Source organism: Balaenoptera musculus, chromosome 11, assembly GCF_009873245.2.
Source record: "Balaenoptera musculus isolate JJ_BM4_2016_0621 chromosome 11, mBalMus1.pri.v3, whole genome shotgun sequence".
NCBI classification, from domain to species: domain Eukaryota; kingdom Metazoa; phylum Chordata; class Mammalia; order Artiodactyla; family Balaenopteridae; genus Balaenoptera; species Balaenoptera musculus.
In genome coordinates, this window is record NC_045795.1 from 51,804,358 (window position 1) to 51,817,249 (window position 12,892).

Here is a 12,892-nt window from a genome sequence, read left to right on the forward strand (position 1 = left end):
GGGTGGATTGTATAAACATGTCATTGGAGGAATGGACATCCCATCAGGAGGCTTCCAGGCAGAAGATGAGCACCTGAATTTAGGCAGCAGTTGGAAAGGAGCAGCCCGTTTGTCAACAACCAGTGTATAATTGCTTCTTTGTAATTCTGAAATCTAAGAAGCTGAAAACCGAAAGTTTCAAGTTTGCAGAAAATGTATTTGGTAGAAACATATGACTTAACCTGGTGTGAAGTTATGGTGTGAAGTTATTGTCTTTTTTTATCCCACTTCATGGATTAAAAGATGAAAGGCCGTGGATTAAAAGCAAAGGCCACAGTCCTTTGCTGCTTCTCTCATCCAGACATGGTGTCTATTTCCCCTCTGTTTGAATCAGGCTGCCCTTATCACTGGCTTTGACCAATAGAATGTGGCAGAAATGATGCTCTGTAGATTTCAAGGCTGGATCTTAAGAGATCTGCAGCTTCTGCTTATTTTTTCCCCTCTTGGAAGCCAACTACTGTGTAGAAGTCCAACTACTCTGAACCTACCATGCTATGAGGAAGCCTAATAAGCTTCATGGAGAGAGAGAGAGGCCAGGTAGAGGAGCACTGAAGTGCCAGAAAGGGAGTGAACAGAATGTGAGTGAAGGCTTTTCAGCCTTTCCACACCTGCCCTGCCACCGGCTGAAAACAGCTGCATTAATGACTCCAACCAACACCGTGTGGAGCAGAAGACTCTGCCAGCCAAGCTCCGCCCAAATTCCTGACCCACAGATTCATGAGTAAGATGGTTGTTATTTTAAACCACTGATGTTTGGGAGCATTTATCGCACTGCAGTAGATAAGCCAAACACACACTTAATTCATTCACGTATTTTCATTGCCGAAAACTAGTGTATTTGATTAAAGTACCACTCCAGACCTCACTGAGGGTGTTATATGGTGTATGGTATATGTACATTTTTACCTTTCTAAATTAAAGATCTGAGTTTTGAAATCCATTTGGCCTCAGGGGTTTTCTGAGAAGGGCTTGTCCTTTGTAATACAGAAATAGAGCTGTTTCGACTTCCTTCCTGCCTTCGCTAAATGTCCTGCACGATGCCACAGACAGCTTCTCCAGCCATTCCATGTGTGTATCTCTTATTTCCACAGCTGCAAAATTGGTTTCTCTAAACCAGTAGCTCTCAAACTTCAGTATGTATCAGAGTCTCCTGGAAGGCTGGTTCAAAAACAGCTTCCTGGCCCCTGCCCTCAGAGTTTCTGATTCAGTGGGTCTAGGATGGGGCTTGAGAACTTGCATTTCTGAGAGTTCCTGGTTGACACTGATGCTGCTGGTCGGGGTACCAGACGTTGGCAACCGCTGCTCTAGGGGAAAGGGCTATATTTCTTATTCTCTTTACCCACCAGCCCAAGATGCTTAGCAAACGCTCATGGATGGAATTTGTCTAAATCGTCGTCTTTGTAATGCTTTTTTAAAAAAAAATAATTAATTAATTAATTAATTAATTAATTTATTTATTTTTGGCTGTGTTGGATCTTCGTTTCTGTGTGAGGGCTTTCTCTAGTTGCGGCGAGTGGGGGCCACTCTTCATCGCGGTGCGCGGGCCTCTCACTATCGCGGCCTCTCTTGTTGCGGAGCACAGGCTCCAGACGTGCAGGCTCAGTAGTTGTGGCTCACGGGCCCAGTTGCTCCGCGGCATGTGGGATCTTCCCAGACCAGGGCTCGAACTCGTGTCCCCTGCATTGGCAGGCGGATTCTCAACCACTGCGCCACCAGGGAAGCCCTGTAATGCTTTTGAAGCCTTAACTTTTACTCCCTGAGGTCCTCCTGAGTAGGCCCTAGACTAAAAGAAACGAATTCCTTGTTTTGTTTTATTAGATTGTATGCAATAGTTTTTGCTTTCTCAGCTCAGCTGATAGGACACTGTGGAAAAAAATGTCCCTTCTGATCTTTTTTAAACGTGTCTTGGGACACATAAGAGGGAATGGCTTTGCGGTGACACCAGAGCAACCCTTTATTTGTGAACAAGGATTATTTCCTTTCCTTTTGGGGGTTTCTGAATAAAATAGAACATTTCTTGCCATCCTTTCACAATACAAGAGAGCGCCACGAAGATGCTTTTGTTGGCAAGATGGCCATCTACGCATTCTACAGATGGCACCACTGAGGCACAGAGAGGTGGAGGCCCTTGCTCCTGGTCACACAGCTAAGAAATGCAAGTGCCGGTGTTGGAGCTCGGGTCACCCTGACCCTCTAACAAGCTGCCTCACTGTGTGGGCCTCCCTCATCCTCTCCCGCACCCCAGGAAAGTACAGCCCGTTAGTCAGAAACTTCAGTTTGCACAACACACACCGTTCAAGCTTTCCTCCAACATTTCCTACCGAGGGTGATGGGACACGGATTCATCATGACCAGGGATCCCAAATATCTCCCCGCTCTCATCTCCGGGCCAGGCGCCGGCCCCGAGGCTCCACGGATCCCGGCGATCGAGCCACTGCGAGCGCCAGGAAGCATCTCGCCTTCCAAACCCGGCGAAAAAGTTGGTTCCTCAAGTTGTTCCTGGCAGGAGGAGCAAGAAATCACGCCGGGCTTCGGCAGCGGAAGCGGCGGCAGGGGGAGAAGCTCTGGTTGGACAGTCCCGGCGGCCTCGCATCGATCTCGGGTCTAAGGTCCGGCCGGATCGTAATTCCAGCCGCTCTTTCGCCCCTGGAGTCACCGCCCCTCCATTCCGGGAGTCGCAGGGCCCGGAGGCCTGGCTCTCCCCGGGGTCCACGGACCCAGGGCTGGCCGCCGCCAGGTGGAAGGAGACAGGTTAACGGCGGCCCGCCCTCGGGAGGCGGGGCCTGGCAGAGCGGCCGCGACCCCCGCCCTCCCTCCCCCGACTCCCCAAGCCCTCCCTCCCTCCCCCCACTCCCCAAGCCCTCCCTCCCCCCACTCCCCAAGCCCTCCCTCCCTCCCCCAACTCGCCGTGCATGCCGCCGCCCCGCGCGCGCCAGCGCGCCCTCCCGGCTGCGAGCCCCGCAACAGGTGAAGCGGCCTCCGCGGGGCGGTCTCTCTCCGCCAGCCGCGCGCCCGCCCCTCTCCACGCCCCCTCCCCTCCGCCCGGCCTCCGCCGCCTCCCTTGGCTGTTGGCGGCCTCCCCTCGCCCGGTCTCCTGCTGCGGGGCCCCCGCGCAGGCCGAGAGCCCGCGCGCCTAGGAGCAGGGGCGGCCGCGCACTCGCCGGACACGCACTGCGGCCGGACGGATCCCGGCGGGTGACCCCCGCGTGCCCTGGTCCCCGTGCCGCCGCGCTCCCCTCCCCCCACGCCGGTGTCCCCGGGCTCAGGGCCGCGCGGCCAGCCCCGACGCACCGGGGGTCCCCGAGGCGGGGCCGGCCCGGCCGGGGCGCGACGATGGAGGAGCCGCAGCGCGCCCGCTCGCACACCGTCACCACCACCGCCAGCTCCTTCGCGGAGAACTTCTCCACCACCAGCAGCAGCTTCGCCTACGACCGCGAGTTCCTCCGCACCCTGCCCGGACTCCTCATCGTGGCGGAGATCGTGAGTGCCTCCGGGCGGGCGGGGCCGGGGGCAGGGGCGCAGGTGGGCCCCGCGCCGTGCTCCTCGCCTGGGAGCTTGTTCGCATGCTCGGGAGGGCTTCGAAGGAATCCTTTTTGCTCAGCCTCTTCTTCATCCCCAGGTGCCAAACTCAGAGACCCCCTTTCTGAACGAGGTCCCATCACCTTGGGCTCTTTTGGGGGAGAGGGTCGTGACCCTTGGGAGGTCCGTTGGAGAGAAACTCGACTTGCTGGGCCCTCTCTGTGGTCGTGGTGTGTTCTGGGAGCAGGATGCTTGGTGGGCATTGAGTTTGTGTTAATGAGCGTCAGGGACACCTGGTGCCTCTCTTACCTGCCCTCTACCTGGGTGGCCTTTTCCCTAAAAGCAAAACTTTACGAAGATCAGAGGAGAGGAGCAGACTTTTTCTTTTTCTTAATTTATCTACCTGGTAGTAAAATCGAGGTGAATCAGGAGACGTTTACTGAATAAAATCTGAGGGTTTCCTATCTGGTGCTCTTTGAAGACCAAAGGGTCTCCTGTTTGGTGCTGTGCACATCCTGGTTTAAGACTCAGAACGTTCTGGGGAAGGAGGCCGGGCATGTGCCTTCTCCTCTCCATAGGAAGACATGGAGGCTGAGAGGTCAAGTGATCGCCCCTTAGGATCCCTTCGTGGCTGAGAAAGGACGCCGGCCGTGTTAACAGCTAGTGGTGGCCACTATTTATTGTCTTCATCCTGTGCTAGGGTCTCGTCAAGCGCTTTAGATGCTTTTGTGCTCTCATGTACCACACAACAACCCTATCCTGTGAAGGTAGCTTTAATTATTATCTCATTTTGCATGTAAAGAGACTGAGGCTTAGAGATAGGAAGTCGGTCGCACCTGGGGGTGGTGGAGGTGGGATTCAAACCCAGGCCTGCCTGACTCCAGGGTCCTGCTCTTCACTGCCAAGGGGCATCCTTTCTAGCTGTCTAAGCAGCACCCCTTTTGCTGTATCTCATATACTTTCACTTAAACATTTGTGAGATTGAAATCTAGCCTATATGGGGCCATGACGGTGCCAAAGTGACTGAGGACCCCAGTGGTTCCTCTGAGAAACCTTCAGCAAAACCTGTGCACATCAAGTAGCTTGCTTGCTCCTCCAGGGTCTCAGAGCCCAACCCAGACCAACTGAATCAATCTCAGGTGGATCCAGTGCACGAGGAGTTTGAAGTGTTGGCTTAGCCCATGCCCCAGCTGGTTCCCCCAGCTGGTTCCCCCAGCTGGCATTGAGGCCTTCAGGAGATCCAATAAAAAGCTGGGGTATTGGAATCACTGTGCAGGGCCTGGCTTATAGGAATTCAATAAATATTTGCTGTGTGAATGAAGGAGTTGGCAGGCTCCCCTGCTCCAGCAGAATGAGCAGAAGCTAAAATGACAGAGATGGGGCTTCTACCCTGGGGTGGATGTGGACCAGGCTTAAAGTAAAACACCTCTTGTTTTCTGATTTATGGTCAATAAACTCCATGTTACATACTTTTTCCGAAAGTTGGAAAGTGAAAGAAAAAATGTAAATGGTCCACAATCCCGTTACTAGAAATAACCACTGTTGATATGTTGGCATGTATACTTTTCGATTTCAATACGTTTTTTGAAAAAAATGGAAAAATATGTAAGAAAAATTGTCCTTATTACTACTAGAGTTGGGTTTTTATTTTTGACACATCTATACATGCACAAGTTTTAAAGAGTCATAATTCTACGGGTGGAAATGTAAGTTTTCCCCACCATCGCTATAGCAGAGGTACCCACGTTCACATCTCTTAGAGCTCTAAATAATGTGTTTATAATGCTGGTTCTTGATTCCAACTGCGCCCTTCCCCCCCTGCCAACTGTAGATGTTATTCAGTGGCTTCCCACTCTGAAAGATGAGGCTTTAGCTCTCTTGGACCACTTCTTCCCCACCCCCATTATACATACACCTTTCCTGTCTTTGGGTTACATCACTAACCAGTGCTACCTTAGGATACTGGGAACACTGTTCACAGAGGAGCCACTGAGTGGTCTAGGAGTGCTTTTCCTTTTCTGCCCAATTTCTTGTTTTCCCTGGAGTCTGTAATTCTGTTTCCGTTTTTTAGTTCTCTAGATATTTAGACACTAACTTTACCTTAGTTGTTTGAATCCCCTCTCAGGAAACTGAGAGGCAGCTGGTACTCAGTTAGGGTCATCCTTCTGACCAATCCTCTCTGGGAGCTACTGACCTCCTCCCACCCAGCCTGCTCACCTGGGCACAGCTGATGGCCTGGGATCTCCTGCGTGTCCCCCTGGAGATTCTCTTCCTCTCTCTCCTGGGTTGGAACCCCTCCTTCCCATGACCTGTGTCCTTCTCTGTCTTGACTCACTGCCGCTGGGGGAACACACAGCCTCTGGTAGTCTCCTGAGAAAGGATGCATGTGTAAATCGAGATTTGCATCTTTCAAAATGTCTTGATTCCACTGTTACACATAATTAATAGGTTGACTAGGTAAAGAATGGTAGATTGGAAATCGTTTTCCCTCAGAATTTTGAAAGTATTCCTCTATTATCTTTTAGCTCTTATAATTCTTTAAAAAAAATTCCAATTCTTGATTGCCCCCCCCCTTTCTGGAAGCTTGTAGAATCTTCTTTCTCCCCAGAGATCTGTAACATCATAATGATGTGCCTTCATATGAGTCCGTTTTCTTCCATAATACTAAGGACCTGGTGTGTTCTCTCAATCAGGAAATCTCATGGACGTTTAAGGAGATTTTTAAAAATTTGATTTTTTATCTTTCCATTTTCTTAGTTTTTTTTCTGAAATTCCTTTTATACTTTTTTTCCCCTACGCATGTATTATAATTTTTCTCATGGATTTGTTAACTGCTGTGTTTACTTACCATGAACATTTTTCAGGGTCTTGGATCTCTTGCATTATTACAGTTTTCTGTCATATAGAAGTACTATATTTGATTTCCTCAGCTTTCTGTTTTAAAACTAACATGTTCTAGGTTTTACTAGTATAGCCAGTGGTGTAGCAATCTTCCTGTTTTTCCCTCTCTTTCCACACTTTTCCAGTGACTTTCTTTTCTTTTTTTTAATTAATTAATTTTATTTATTTATTTATGGCTGCATTGGGTCTTCGTTGCTGCGCACAGGCTTTCTCTAGCTGTGGCGAGCGGTTGCCACTCTTCATTGTGGTGCGTGGGCTTCTTATTGCGGTGGCTTCTCTTGTTGCGGAGCACGGGCTCTAGGCGTGCGGGCTTCAGTGGTTGTGGCACACGGGCTCAGTAGTTGTGGTGCATGGGCTTAGCTGCTCCGCGGCATGTGGGATCTTCCCAGACCAGGGCTCAAACCCGTGTCCCCTGCATTGGCAGGCAGATTCTTAACCACTGCGCCACCAAGGAAACCCTCCAGTTGACTTTCTTGAGGGAAGGTTCCTTGAAGTATATATTGGTGTGTCAAAGGGTACACAAATGTACATATTCTGTTTTGATACATATCCTGAAGTTATCTTTCCCCAAAGTTGTATTAATTTAAACTGTCATCAGTAATGTGAGCCTATTAAACTAAATATTTTTTTACGTTAGAAGGACTTTTAAAATTAAAAATGCTAAGGATCACCCTAAATGGTATACTATGTTTTATTGATCCAAGATCGTTTTTTGTTCATGTTTTAATATCTGGGTCAGGATGCAGCTTACAATGGATGGTTTCTTGAACTTAGTGAAAATGGTACCACTACTTCTTTATCCCAGGATGGGGGCGGGGCGGTTTCAAACTATTACACTTCCAGCCCTGAGATTAAGTTAGACCTGCCCCCAGAAGAATGCTACTTTCTGCCTTGAAAATACAAAATACTGAGACAAAGAATTACTAAGAACCTGACTCCCCCCTTGAGCCTGGGGGAAGTAATAGAGAACAAAACACAATGTTTCCCCAAATCTGTTGTCAAAATCCCTTGCCCTGGCTTTCTCACAGGGGTGAGTGGTAATAGCTCAACCTGCTAAAATACTCTAGGCTGTGCCAATGTAACACCGTGTAGAAACCAAATTGTAATGGTTTCCTTCCTTTTAAAGTTTTATAACAAACTGGAAGCAATCTAGTACTTGACCTGTGACTCGTAGGATGCTGTGATCTCATAACAGTTATGAGTACATGAAGAATAAAAGTGATTTGTCAGAAGGTGAGTTAATCTCACTCTTCCTGTTATTGGTGACTTCAAAATGAGTTATGTCATCCGTGTAATAATGTCAGATCGCCTTTCATTTACTTACTGTCATGAGCAAACTTAGGGGAAGGACAAAATAGGGTTTCCCCGAGAGCTGGAATCTAAATTATTCTATTCTGTTGAGTTCTTTTTAAAGAATAGTGAACGTATTTTTTCTACTTCACAAAAACAATACCTAGTCTTGGTAGAAAAATTATAAAAACGCAAGTAAGAAAAAAAAACCCTTTAATTCTCACCCCCACGGTGGTTACTATCAGGCATGGTACCAACCTATGTCTGGGAGTGGGGAGGCTTTTCAAAAATTTTTGGTTATTGTAATGCCTGAGGTTTCTATTGGTGTTTAGTGCCCTGGGGGCAGGGAGGCTAATGTCCTAAAGTGCCTGGGACAGTACCCAACCATGAAGAATTGCTTTGCCAGCTGCCAACAGCACCACCGTTGAGGAACTCTGGGTGAACCACTGTTTACTCCTTGGAGTAAACCATTCCAGAGTTTCTTAAGTGGTTGTATGTTACTTATCTGTAGTTTTTTAAAAATGTAGTCACTTGTAAACTACTCCTTGTTTGCTGCTGTGACCATCTGTGCTGGACATCTTCCATTTGTCACTTGGATGCACTCTCCACCCGGCTCTCCACCCTGCAGGCTGACTTGCACGGATCGTGTCCAGGGTCCCCTCTGATGTCCCACTGGATTCCGATGTCCTCCCGGCACCCGCAGGAAGCTGTAAGGTGGGAGGGGAGCAGGTTCCTGGGGTTCCTCCCTGCTGGGGCTCAGCAGCCTGGCTGTGTCGCTCTGTGCTGGGCGGGCTGTCTGGCAGCGCTCTGCACTCGGCTGTTTTCCCTGGCTCTGCTGACTGGTCACTCCCAGCCGCTTCCTCTGGCCAGGCACTGCGCTATGGCTTGTGGTCTTCCTGCACCCTGCTTTCTAAATAAGACCTTTATTAAACTCTGCTCAGATTACCCAATCTAAATGTGCCAGTTTCTGGGGAGACCTGATAAGTTACCTTTCCCCATCAGTGATTAATTTCTTCTGGCATTCTTTTTTTTTTTTTTTTAATTTATTTATTTTTGGCTGATTGGGTCTTCGTTGCTGCGCCGTGGGCTTTCTTCTAGTTGCGGCGAGTAGGGGCTGCTCTTCGTTGCGGTGCGCGGGCTTCTCTTGTGGAGCATGGGTTGTAGGCGCACGGGCTTCAGTAGTTGTGGCATGCGGGCTCAGTAGTTGTGGCTCACGGGCTTAGTTGCTCCGCGGCATGTGGGATCTTCCTGGACCAGGGCTCGAACCCGTGTCCCCTGCATTGGCAGGCAGATTCTTAAGCACTGCACCACCAGGGAAGCCCCGGCAGCTGGGATTTTAATATGGATTGTGTTCAACCTGTAGATCAGTTTGGAGAGTATTGCCGCCTTAAAAAAATTGTTTTCCAATTAATGAACATGGGATGTCTTTCCATTTATTTAGATCTTCTCTGATTTCTTTACGAATGTTTTATAGTCTTCTGCATACATGTCTTGCATTTCTTTTGTTAATTTATTCCTAAGTATTTTATTCTTTTTGATGCTATTGAAGATGAAATTATTTTCTTAATTTCATTTTCAAATTGTTCATTGCTAGATCATAGAAATCCAACTGAGTTCTGTATTCTTGACCTTGTATCCTACAACTTTGCTGACCTCATTTATTAGTTCTAATAGTTTTGTGTGTGTGTGTGTGTGTGTGTGTGTGTGTGTGTAGGGGGTGGGGTGGGGTTGGCTTATGTGTTTTCAAGCCTTTTGATATTACTGCCAAGTTGTACAGAAAGGTTTAAACTGATTTGCATTCCCTCTAGTGGTGTTTCGGTGTTTGACAGGGTTTGTTTCTGCAAATGCTCAAACTTTTAATATTTGCCTGTTTTCTTGGGGTGGGAGATGTTCAGATTAATAAATACTGACTTGGCATAGACACCCACCAGGCAGACCATCAGCTAATATTCAGGGGAGCCCTGCACATGTGAAAAAAAGCAAACTTAAAAAAAAAAATTTTATTGGAGTAGAGTTGATTTACAATGTTGTGTTAATTTCAGGTGTACAACAAAGTGAATCAGTTATACATATCTCCACTCTCTTTTAGGTTCTTTTCCCATATAGGTCATTAGAGAGTATTGAGTAGAGTTGGCTGTACTATACAGTAGGTCCTTATTAGTTACCTATTTTATATATAGTAGTGTGTATATGTCAATCCCAAACTCCCAGTTTATACCCTGCCCCAACCATAAGTTTGTTTTCTACATCTGTGACTCTATTTCTGTTTTGTAAATAAGTTCATTTGTACCATTTTTTTAGATTCCACATATAAGTGATATATATTTGTCTTTGTCTGACTTCACACAGAAAGCAAATGGTTTTTATTTGTGTTCCTGTGATTATTAAAATTGAACATTTTAAATATGCTTATTAGCCTTTTTTTTTCTTTTAGTAACTACCTGTTGTATTTTTTTTCCTTCACCCATTTAAAAAAATGGGGCTCTTTTTTTTTTTTTTTTTTTTTGGCCGGCTGCCTGGCTTGTGGGATCTTAGTTTTCTGACCAGGGATTGAACCCGGCCCCTTGGCAGTGAAAGCGTGGAGTCCTAACTACTGGACCACCAGGGAAATCCCGGGGCTCTTTCTTTCTTTAAAAAATGTTTTAGAGATATAAAAGGGAGCAAAGACGTTAATGAAAATTACCTCCCAGGAGGGAAATAAGAATGGTTTGGGGGACGTGTTTGAATAGGGAGGTTTGCTTTTTAACTCCTTATCTTTTGTATGGTTTAAATTTTTTATAATGAGAATATATTTAAACATTAATGTAATTACAGAAGCTTAAAGCAGTGTGTTCATTGTACAAATAAATTTAAAATCATGTATATATGGAGTGAAAACTGAATGTCTCTGGTCTCCGCTAACCTACCTCCTTAACTCCACATTTCTTTCTTTTTCTTTTTTTGGCCGCGCCCTGCGACGTGCGGGATCTTAGTTCCCTGACCAGGCATAGAATCTGGGCCCCCTGCAGTGGAAGCACGGAGTCCTAACCACTGGACTGCCAGGGAAGTCCCTACCATTCACATTTTTCTGTACACTTGTTCTGTACACTTGCAAATACACACGTAGTATAAAACAAATACACACGAATGAGTGTATTACATATTCTGCAATTTATTTTTCATTTAATAATATCTTGATATTTTTCCATATCGCTTTTTGTTGATTTATGTTTCCTGTGTATTATGGGTATTAATTTTCTTTTGTCATTTGTTATTAGTATCACTCATGACATTTTTCATCAAAATAAGTTTCTAATTTGCATGAAATCTAGAGTGTTACCTTTATTTAGCCTTGCGGGGTTTAGTTTGCTTAAACATGGCTTCCTTATCCCCAAGATTATACAAATATTTGAAGAAAATATAGTTTCTTTAAATGCTAAAAATATTTACCAGTGGGAGTTCCCTGGTGCTCCAGTGGTTAGGATTCAGTGCTTTCACTGCCATGGCCTGGGTTCAATCCCTGGTCGGGGAACTGAGATCCCGCGTGCTGCACAGGGTGTATTTATTTACTGATAAATACAAATTATACAATAAATACATAAATTAAAAAAATATTAAAAAAAATTTGCCATCTAAAGCTGTAAGTTCTTTCTGTGTGGATAAGAATGTAATCTCACTTTTTTCCCCCAAATGCATAGCTAGTTGTCTCACCATTAATCATATTATATTCCCACATATGTGTAACTATTTCTTGACCCTGTTCTATTTCTGAGTCATTTCCAAATTGACTATAGCTTTATCATGCATTTTAATATTCAGTAGGGTAAATCATACAAATTTTTCTCTTTCTTGCTGTGCTTGTGTGCTTACACTAACACTTAGAGGTGATTTTTAAAATCAATGTTCCTTACATTCCACTACAACTTTGATTGAGATTGCATTAAGTTTATAAATTAATTTGAAGAGCTGTCCTTATGATATTGAATCTTATCACCTAGGAATATTATATCTCTGTATTTATTTAAGGTCATTTGATGCTCTTGAAGTCGTAAGTTTTTTCCAGATGAGTTTTATGTACTTCTTAGTATATTTGATAAATAGGATTTATAAAAAATGAATTGGATTTGGCAATTTCTATTTGTGGTTTGTAAGAAAGCTGTTGATTATCTTGTTTTACTCTTGTGTGTAGCCATTTTATTTGAGTAATTAGTTCTAATAGTTTTATTATTTTATAAGTAAATTATAGTAATATCTGTGAAACAACGATGGTTTTTGTTTCCTTTTTATATTTATACTTTTTTTTTCATTATTACTTAGGTTAGGACTGCCAGTGTAATGTTGAATGATTGGGATGAGATGGGTATCCTTGGCGGACTCATAACTTTAATTGCGACTTTTCTAATGCTTTAATGATAATACAGGTTTTACTGTAGGTTCTGGTAGATATTCTTTATTGAATTAAGGAAGGTAGGTTTAACTGTGTAACTGTTTTAATCAGGAATGGTTTTTGAATTGGGGAGATAGGATTTGGCTGGGGGGGTGCCTTTTTATTAGGTGATCATACAGGTTTTTGTTTCTTTCTATTTGCTAATGGAGTGAATTGTATTAGGAAATCTAATGTTGAATCATTCTTGTACTCCTAGGATAATCTCTATTTAGTTGTAAGGTATTCTTTTAATAAACTAGTGGATTTTAAGACTTTTTTTTAACTCTTGGATTTGATTTGTTAGTATCATATCTGAGGGTTTTGTGTATGTTCATGTATAAGACCAGCCTTGTAGATCACTTTGCTGTGTTCTATTTTGTCTGATTTTAATACTGCCACCCACCCCAGCTTTTTTTAGCTAGCATTTATCTGATATGTTCTTGTCCCTTTTTAATTGAAGTTAGATTCACATAACATACCTCAGAGATATTGTGGTTCCAGACCACCACAATAAAGCAAATATCAAAATAAAGCTACTCACATGAATTCTTGGGTTTCCAAGTGTATATAAAAGTTATGTTCACACTATACTGTAAGCTGTTATGTGTATAATAGCATTACATCTCAAAAAACAAATGTACATACCTTAACTAAAAATACTTCGTTGCTAAAAAATGTTAACCATCACCTGAGCCTTCAGTGAGTCCTAATCTTTTTGCTGGTGGAGGGTCTTGCCTG

At 44.7% G+C, this 12,892-nt stretch overlaps 1 protein-coding gene across 3 annotated transcripts in view; it reads left to right on the top strand.

The window, feature by feature from the left end:
- Nucleotides 1–3,086: 3,086 nt before the first annotated feature.
- Nucleotides 3,087–12,892, top strand: part of CMTM8 (CKLF like MARVEL transmembrane domain containing 8) — an 84,823-nt gene continuing 75,017 nt past the window's right edge. For all 3 annotated transcript variants that reach the window (XM_036867815.1, XM_036867814.1, XM_036867813.1), the window contains exon 1: nt 3,087–3,519. In XM_036867815.1, coding sequence (XP_036723710.1) covers nt 3,373–3,519 — 147 coding nt within the window. In that variant the 5' untranslated portion in view covers nt 3,087–3,372. The remainder of the gene's footprint in view (nt 3,520–12,892) is intronic.